The following is a 9,795-nucleotide window of genomic DNA, read 5'->3' as shown; positions in this document are numbered from 1 at the left end:
GCATGTTATATTAGTCTTCTACCCTTTAAAAGGGATTTAAAGAAAGCTGCACGAAGGACAGCACAGTTAGTGCTCCTGCTGTAGAATAAAACCACCAGACATTCACATTTCAAACAATAAAGCAGCTAAAAACAAGAGTTCTTAACCTACAAACTTTGCTTTATTGTCACATTCACTTAACTTTTGTAATGTTAAGTGTAACTAACTCCAACGTGTTTGAAGTTCACTGATTTAATGACAGCCAGCTAATATTAAACACAAGTTTTAAACTGTGGTTTACGTAACATTCCAGGTAAAATAATCAAATCATGTTTAATGTGTGAATAATATGACATGTTCATACTCAATTGTTGTCGTTTCTGTTTCTTCATGTTGTATTTGTACTACTGCTACTTCTGTCTACACTAGCTGAGCTGTGGATTGTGGATCTCATGTATGTATTACGAATATAGTCGAGTGACAGTGCAGTTTCTCAGTAGTTTTGGTGAAAGAAGAAGAAGAACCCCCGTTTGACCTTTTTTAAAGCTGTGTTGTACGTATTTCAAGAATCCAGTAATGGTCTCCCTTTCCCAGTAGTGACTCGACAAACAAAGATGGTGGGCAGCACCGACTGCCTTCCATTTTTTATTTATTTATATACCCGATAAAATGTCAAAATGACGTCATCTCAGGACCGAAGGATAGAATCAGTCACTGGGAGAGGCCAGGATGGCCTACAAGTTACTGACTGATCAGTTTCAACGACAGACTACAATCAGGTTATTGCGTCAACATGTTCTTTATTGTGTTTGTGAAGGCTGTGACGAGGCCTGAGCTCATTCACGGCACTATTTATCTAGAAGAGGAACCACTCCGACACTCGGACAACTTCACAAACATGTTGCTCTTCTTAGGAACCAACTCTGGAAAGTTACAATAATAGCAATAACTGGCTCCTCGACCTCAACACTTGAGAGGGAAACAATAGAATTAGCACAATGCTATATGGTACGAGCTAGTGGTTATTCCACTTGGAAGGTGTGCTTGAGCGTGTTGCAATGTGCGATGCAGTGACCAACTCAAATGTGATAAAAGGATCTGAAACACGCAGATTCTCTTAGTCAGTGGATAGTTTGTGGCTCCATTTGGTTAAAATAAAAGTAAAAGTGAAGAAACATAATTCTCTATCTTTGCACATCCACAGATCAAATGTGCACTAGGTTTTGGCATCTTCGCATTAGCTGACTCTGGGGCCATTATGACCAAATGAATCTGGTCCTGGTTAGTTTTTAACCGGTTCTTATTGAACCAATTGTCAGATCTAACACCGGTTAACCCCGTGGGGGTCTGGGGAGCAGCACATCATGTACACCCAGCCTACGCATGCTGAGGCAGGATGGATGGATGCGTGGCCTCTTTAGCTTTCTGTGAACATGAACACCAGCGTCTCTGCTAAACATGCTAGCCGGCTAGTGACTTAGCCAGTTTGTTCAGTTTGACTGAGGCGACGCTTCCTCTGTTTTAACTCCAGAGTGTTTTTAGTGTAACCTGCAGTCAGCAACGGTCCACCCTCTCAGGCCGTTTGCATTCATTGAAAATGTTACTCAATACATGTTCAGCATGCAGTTGTCAGTTCCCGGTCTGGTTGTTACAGATTATTAAATAACTTGCATAGAGAGATGTGCCAGTATTCTGGTTCTGCTCAATACTATGCTAACAATTCCTGTATATATTCTGACTACCGTACTTTGTAAAGCGGGTTGGGAACACAGCACAGAGCTCCTGTCTTCATTAGCGGTTTTATTTTAATAATTTACACGTGAGCACCGTTGATCAAACAGAGGCACCAAAGCGGGACCTGCAAACTGTTCTACCGTAGCTATCGTGTACATGTCTCGCCACGCCGGTCTCATCAGCCGCCTCAAGTATGCCCTGCAGATATTTCACGACAAAGAGGAAACTGGTTTCCTCAGAATCACACACGGCGTTCTTCCTGCTTCTGTTCTGACCACGCTCCTGCTTTTATTTCAGCTTTTTCAGGGACACACCACCAGCGTCACCTGACTATCAGAGGAGAACGAGACCATTAACACGTTTCTTTTGTTTGCTTAGTGCATTTACACACATTCTACCCATTTTAAGAAATATTTTATCCATTTAAACGTGTACAAAAACACACTGGCTCGACTTTTAGCCGCCGACCGGCTTCAGTTTGTGGTATTTTAATATTCTTGTTTGTACTTTTGTAGAACATTGCATCATACAGTTCACTATTTGTTAGGTTGGATAGAATCCAAGGCAAACACGGTGTGAAGTAGTTCTACCATTAATCAGCTCTAGTTGAAGTATTTCAAGAGAGGAAACCGTTGTGATAATAGCGTTTAGCACAATATATTTGGCAGGAAGATAAGACGTGACACACCCTGTTCACATACAGCCAGATCGCCTGCTGGGAGAACTGTGATGCAACCACAAAATCCTCTCTAGGAAAAAGCCTCGACACTAAACACTCAGAGCTCTGTGAGCTCAGTTACAGCTGGTCTTCATTACGTCATGCACAAGCCTCCAACTCTGATCCTGACTTTCAACATAATTCATAAATTCCTCAAAGCAAACCTGCCATGATAACAGCGTTTTGCATGATGGCTCTCTCTGCTTTAACCTCTTGGTATTTTACTGTACTTCTCGTCCTCCGTGTTTGACAGCAGGTGTTTTAATGAGGCCCTTTTTGATTGAACATTTTCCACTTGAGTTGTTCCTCCGAGAGTTAAAAGCAATCACGAAAAGAACTGAAGAATGACGTCATGGTGAGAATATGCTTGTGTAACAGCAGCTGATATAGTGACGTGTCTTCCACTTCAGTTGAGTAGGAAGTGGACTTTACACTTAGAGACGGTCGCTGCTGTAAAATGCCTCTGAGGTTGTTGAGAGCAGGACAGCAGAGAAAGCAAAGGGTCACAGAGCCAAAGGGACCTGAAATTGAAGGGGGCGGTCTGAATGGAAGCTCTGCGACCAAGATAATCCAATAATGATTTGTGTAATGTTGCATAAAGATGTTATCGGTCCAGGAATAGGGCCGGGTGCTCGTATAATCTGATGAAACTGGAACTTTCAGCTGCTGTCTGGCTCCTGGTGGACCAGACCAACCACATACTGTAGGTTGATAAAGGTGTGTGTGTGTGTGTGTGTGTGTGTGTGTGTGTGTGTGTGTGTGTGTGTGTGTGTGTGTGTGTGTGTGTGTGTGTGTGTGTGTGTGTGGGGTGTGGGGTGTGGGGTGTGGGGGGGTTGTTTATGTATTTAAATCAGCCGGGAACAGATGTCGGGTCAGATTCATATTCGTCTTTGCAATTTCAAATGATTTAAAAGCTCTTGACCAGTTGCGAGTAACTATTTCACTTTTTTTAAATGAGAAGAGAAAACCGAAGGATCTCCAACGTTATAACAACTCCTCCTGTGGGAGACCTGAATGTGTACGTACTGAAGACCACAAATAATAAACTCAGTGAGAGTCACTCGGGTTCATGCTCTGGGTACTATGAACATACAGTATGCACTAAATGTTACGGTCATCCATCTATTAGTTTGCAGAGATATTTTCTGTCTAAAATAACTGCTAACTTACAGAAACCACCTTTCACAAACCGCCTCGTTAAACAGGAATCCTGGTGGCCTTTTTCAGTTTAAGGGGTTAAGAATGACCCAGTTATAAAGAGACTTTTGCCAAAAAGAAAACCGAGCCTAAACACTCTTACCCGTGTTCCTAAAACTCTACATTTGCGTGACACCGGTCCTGACAAGGAGAAGCGTCGCTGTGGCTGCAACAAAGCTCATAGCTGTGCATATTTGTATATAAGTAAATTAATATAAAAACATGAAATGTGCACAACTAACAAGCCTCCAACTGAATCATTTCAGTTACCTGTTGCTGCTCAAGAGTGCGACAGCAAGTGGAGATCTGATCTTTGATCATTTTAAAAACCGTATATTACTACTATCTCATCTTCTGATCGTGATTCTAAAATGAAGCTGTAATCCAGCTGCTCCTTCCTCACCCTCCTCACCCCCTCACCCCCTCACCCTCCTCCCTCTCCTCACATAATGACTCAGCAGCTCTAGGTCTCCGGGGAATTCCCTGTTGTGGTTTAGATAATTGTTCCTGTCTTTTTAAACCGATACGGAGGAAGACGAGCACCAAAACAAACGGGCAAAGTTCACAGAGAGATACTGAACTGCTAAATGTAGAATATACAGTACATGTAAAATTGTGAAGTAATATATTAGTGCATGACAGAATGTTAGCTGGCATCAGTTAGTTTTGTTTGTTTGCTAGTTTAAGTTAACATTGCAGAAATTCCAGTTAACCGTTTTAGTGTATTTATTGTCAGAATATTGTGAAAAGAGTGTAAACTGACAGTAAAACCAAAATATATTCAGTTTAATGTCATCAAATAATAAAAGCATTTGAGGAGCTTGGACCTTTGAATGTTCCCTTCTTATATTATATATTTATTATCTAGGTGAGACCAGATGTCTGTGTGCTTGATGGGTTTTGTTGTGAGGATACAAACCTAAAAAACAAGCCTGACTGAAGCATATTGCGTCTGCCTGCAGAGATTCGGCTCAGACGGGATTTTCTCAGATTACCAGTCGTGCTCCATTAGAGACAAACACTTCTCTCACACACTCGCACAAGGAAAACTGTACCAAAGGTCCACTGGTCACAGTGTTTGTTTCTCTCTGTCTCACACTTTTAATTGCAATCTCCACATCTTGAAGAAACCAGGCCTTCTTAAAAGTAACTCCCACTGGTTGGCTTTATGGTGACAACATCAGCAGGGATTTACAAAAACAAGACAGAGTCCAATAAGGAGCAGCAGTCGTCTCCTTCACTAACTTCGTCTCGCTCTTTTGTCTTCCTGTCCAGCGGCTCTGCAGGCCTTGAAAAGGAAAAAGCGCTACGAGAAGCAGCTGGCTCAGATCGACGGGACGTTGTCCACCATCGAGTTCCAGAGGGAGGCGCTAGAGAACGCCAACACCAACACAGAAGTGCTCAAGAACATGGGCTACGCCGCCAAGGCCATGAAGGCCGCACACGAAAACATGTAAGAGAGGCATTTAGAAACATTGTTGCAGGTTCCATTTGTTTAGTCGCTGCGGAGGTATAACTCTTAATACTCTTCGTACTTTCGGTCCAAATGTCACGTGGTTTACATTGAGACATGTTCATGTCCTCTCTCTCTCTCTCCTTGTGTCCTCCTGTCTCACAGGGACATAGACAAAGTAGACGATCTGATGGCCGACATCACAGAACAACAGGAAGTGGCCCAAGAAATCTCAGATGTCATTTCAAGACCGATCGGTTTCGGGGATGAGTTTGACGAGGTGAGAACGTAGAAATCAGGAATCCTTCACTGCGTAGTAATCGGTAGAACCAAGAGTCTGAATTCATCTTCCGTGGCTCTGCCCTGCTGCTGGGGGTTTATAGTCTCTGATGAAGGAAGTTTGTGGTAATAAACCTCACAGCTGCAAACATCTTTGCGCACTCACCAAACAAGCACACACAGACTCCAGTATCAATACCAGGACCTCTGCATGTCCCATTTGCATCCATTCATTGGTCGTAGTTTGGTAACTAGAGAAGACGCCTTCTTACCGTAGATGTGCTGTAATATTTATCTACTTGAGTGGCAAAAATGAGGACATGCAAGTGGATTTACTGGACTTGAATATTGCGTGTGGTTGTGGCTTTTGAAAATCATGAATAATTAATAAACAGAATGCAGCATGGATGTGTAAAGAGAGCTGAGTTACAGCGTTGGAGGCGGGGCCCCCGTTCATTCCTGTGAAAGTTGCTCAGTGGAGCGCGACGGCAAAAACCTCTTTTCCCCTTCCCGGGTTTAAAATTACCCAAATCTCGCCGCATCCGTGAGGCCCATAGAGCAAGGGTACTGGCCGTTTCCTTTAACCCCGCCTCCAGCTGCTCGGTCTCTGCTTAACTTCATCATTTTACAACTTTTTAGTGCCTATTGATTTAAATGAGGGCTATTCAAGTGTTCGTATTGGGAAGTTGATTTAAAAAAAAAAATGATCTGCTGATTTACAGACCTCTTTTTCCCAATATATGTCTATAGGAATAAGTCTTTTAGGGCCCAATTGCATCACATGACGCAATCAATGTCTCCATAACATTATCAGATGCAGCTGCTGGCATTAGAATAAAATGGAGAAAACGCTAAATTCATTGATTACTTAAGTGTGTGTGTGTGTGTGTGTGTGTGTGTGTGTGTGTGTGTGTGTGTGTGTGTGTGTGTGTGTGTGTGTGTGTGTGTGTGTGTGTGTGTGTGTGTGTGTGTGTGTGTGTGTGTGTGTGTGTGTGTGTGTGTGTTCAGGATGAGCTTATGGCTGAGCTGGAGGACCTGGAACAGGAAGAGCTGGACAAAAATCTTCTGGAAATCCAAGGAACAGAGGACGTTCCTCTCCCCAGCGTGCCATCTACGTCACTACCATCTAGACCAGGTATAATATGTTGCCTAAATAAAAATAAAATCTATTCAAGTCACACACAAACAACACCATGCGGCACGCCATCAGAAAACACAAAAACGTGAATAAATGTGTTTTATTTCTGATTGTTCCTCTGTTTTTTTTATTCTTTAGCCAAGAAGAAGGAGGAAGAAGACGAGGACGACATGGCGGACCTCGAGGCCTGGGCGGCTACCTAAGCTAGCTCGCCCTGCTAGCTAGCTGGTGCCCCTCTCCTGTGTGTCTCTGTGCTACCAGGCTGCTCCCAGACATCTGGAACCGAGACAGGGACTCTGGGCTGCTGAGCTGGCTGCTAGCATGCTGCTCCGTCTTTAAAGCCTACGATATCTACCCATACCCCCAACACTAAAGTATGCACTTGTGCACATATTCACTGACTTTAAAAAACAAAACGAAATGAACCCAGGCTCTTCTCCACTGATTAATGTCACGGTACGAATCTCTTTCGCTCCAGCTGTGCACGCCTCTAAAGGGCAGAGAGTACGCAAAGCAAACGTCGCGCATCCGAACAGCCTGTGGTTGAGTAAATCTGTCTTTTTTCTTTTAGGAAAAAGAGTACATGAACGCGCCCCCCTGGGCAGGAGAGTGCAAGTGCATACTTCTAGGGGAGGGTGTGTGGAGGAACAGGACGAGGCTTTTTTTTTTCTGGGAGGAATGTGAAGAATACACAGATGTATGTAGTGGGGGGGGGGGGGGGGGGCAGATAGACAACTTGATTCAGCCATTTTTTCTGCTTCCTGCGTTGTCGTCTCTTTGCTCTTCTACAAGGACGATGACGACTCATCGTCTGCGCTACAACCATGTCTGCTGAAAAAAAAAAGATGAATAGTGAAATGTTGGACTTTCTCATTGAAATATCGCTGTCGACATCTCGTAAAGGGAGACCCCCGGGTGTGTGATCCCTCCGTCAGCCATAGTTCTGTCTCGGTCACCCACGAGGCTCTCTGGATCTAATCCGTTAAATTCCTAAAATTCAATGCGAGAGAAGTGTTGTTAATAGAAACCATCCCAGAACGTTACAGTGGCACCATGTGGCTGTTTAAAGGCACAATGAGTAGGATGCTTAGGTCGTGGTTTGTAAACACAACATTCAAATTTGGCCCCGTCGATGGTTTACAGCGCTTCGCCAGATTCACCCACATTTCAGAACGAGCTTTGTCGACTTGCCGTTTAGCCTCGCTAAATCCTAAACAAAGAATGCGTCTTATCTTCTCTACTATTTAATTTTCTGACTTCGGTAAGCCTATCCTACTTGATACCTAGGCTCACTGACTCCCGGCCTTTTGTTTTTTGTTTTTGTGACCCAATATGAACTTCCAATATGGCTGCCAGAGGGCACATTACGACACCTCGTTCCTCAGTTCAAAATAGCAACGTGCCTGACACCTCCAGCGCCTTGTCCGTCTGGTTTAACAGCGATGTACTCTGAGAAAATCCTACATTGGTTGAATAATAATTGATTGATTGATAATGTGTGAGTGTGTGTGTGTGTGTGTGTGTGTGTGTGGGGGTGTTTCTTTTCCCAGCCTTTTGACACAGTGACCTCTTGAGATGCTGAGCTGGATTTCTTTTCACTTTGCTCTTCACTTCTCCTGTAAGTGCAAAACAGATTCTGAACACGAGACGTGTTGGCTCCGTGTTTGTCTTTCGCGATCGGACTTCTGCTCATTACTTATGGCTGCGAGCTTCACTTCCTGTCCTCCTGTCAGCAGACACGGCTACGCTTTGGACGGATTGGGGTCGGTCCGGAATCAAACCGAGGGGTTGAGACTGTAAATCTTTAAATAAAAGAATGAAGTGAAGTAGAGATTTGTGCTCATTTTTATAATGCAAAGTCACCGTAGTTGCGAGCGGGTCGACCCCAGTCCTGATATTTCACGACAAACTGTTGAAAAGAAACTTGCATATGCCAATAGTTTGTTTTTCTTCGTCCTTTTCTGTTTTACCTCAAATATCACTCGTGTTCTATCACAGAAACACGACCTGTAGCCGGTTCTTCTCAGAGCTGCACAAAGACGCCATGTTGCTCTGTGATCCAGGTTGTGTGCCGTTCATCTTAATAAAGTTGGGGTTTGGTGCGAGTATCGGCCCTGTTGTGTCTGTTCATTCACAAAATAAGTTTCCCCTTCATGCCTTGTAAAGAGCCTGCATGTGACATAAGGAAGTCCAAATCTGATTGACTTGTTGAGTCACATTTCAGATACCCAGATACCCAGATATACAGTATGTGCCCAAGCGCCGAAAAGGTGAGTGTTTTTATTGATGTGTCCCCTTTAGGTAACTGAAGGTACATTTCAGAGCTCTGAAACCCGTTGATATGTATCAATTATACAGTAAATTGAAAGATATTCATCCAGTTGTTTCTATAGAACTTTTCCCCCCACGTACTTTTTGAAGTCATCAATAATATGAGTCATCGAAAGCACCTAAATGTTTCAGAGGAAGGGAAAGAAATGGCATAAACAAAGGGATAACTTCAAACATTGAGAGGAGGTATATTGCAGTTGAAGACTCATGACCTTCTGTACCTTTAAACGCAGGAGGTTTAAAGGAGCAATGCACGACATTCTGAACATTAATAAAGCAGCAAACAGCTCTTAGCCATGTGGAGATAAAGAGTGAGTGGTGATCTATCTTCTTAGTTTTGGGATCACACTACCTGTTTTTATCATTAAGATTAATGCTGGTGCTCATTGTAACCTGACAACCAAAATATATAGTTTTGTTGTGTGTGTAATTTAGGAATGAAAGTCTTTATTATAGTGTGCAAATTGGCATATTTTACATTGTAGGTATTCATTTAACGCTCCCTTATTATACTCATGAGAACGCTTCATTTTCACACAGTTTGGATGCAGTAACAACAACGCCGTTCCACCTGTGGTTTACACTAGCAGCTGTATTACTGACTGCATTCATAATCTACTTAATAATAAAGTTATAAAGGAAAAAATAAGAATAATCCTACTGTTTAAAAAAAATGTATATTTACAAGGAAAAGCGTTATTCCCATTGAAAATAATCTAATTGTAGAGGCTGGAAGAAGGTGAACTCGGTATAACATTGTCACCAGAGTGTTGAACTACAGTTTAAACTCAAACCAGCGACACTTGAGACCGATGGGGTGACGGTCCGCTGTGGTCCTCAGCAAGGCCGCTTAAAACGGGCTCTTAAATTAGCTGAAGTATATTTAGTGTGCTGAGTTCAGCCCCTTTCAACTGAAGGCTTCCACTCCTGGTATTTCTAGGCTCAGTCGCTGCATTTTCCATCCAT

The 9,795-nt window shown here is 43.1% G+C and overlaps 1 protein-coding gene across 1 annotated transcript in view; it reads left to right on the top strand.

Moving 5' to 3' along the window:
- The window catches only part of chmp4ba (charged multivesicular body protein 4Ba), a 7,916-nt gene extending 706 nt beyond the window's left edge, over positions 1 to 7,210 (top strand). The window contains exons 2-5 of the mRNA XM_079156951.1: positions 4,904 to 5,081; positions 5,247 to 5,361; positions 6,369 to 6,495; positions 6,637 to 7,210. Of these exons, the coding sequence (XP_079013077.1) occupies positions 4,904 to 5,081; positions 5,247 to 5,361; positions 6,369 to 6,495; positions 6,637 to 6,701 (485 nt within the window). The 3' untranslated portion in view covers positions 6,702 to 7,210. The remainder of the gene's footprint in view (positions 1 to 4,903; positions 5,082 to 5,246; positions 5,362 to 6,368; positions 6,496 to 6,636) is intronic.
- The last annotated feature ends 2,585 nt before the right edge of the window (positions 7,211 to 9,795 follow it).

The sequence above is a fragment of the Pholis gunnellus genome (assembly GCF_910591455.1).
Source record: "Pholis gunnellus genome assembly, chromosome: 3".
NCBI classification, from domain to species: Eukaryota; Metazoa; Chordata; class Actinopteri; order Perciformes; family Pholidae; genus Pholis; species Pholis gunnellus.
Note: the sequence above shows the minus strand (reverse complement) of the source record. Positions and strands in the feature narration are given on the sequence as shown.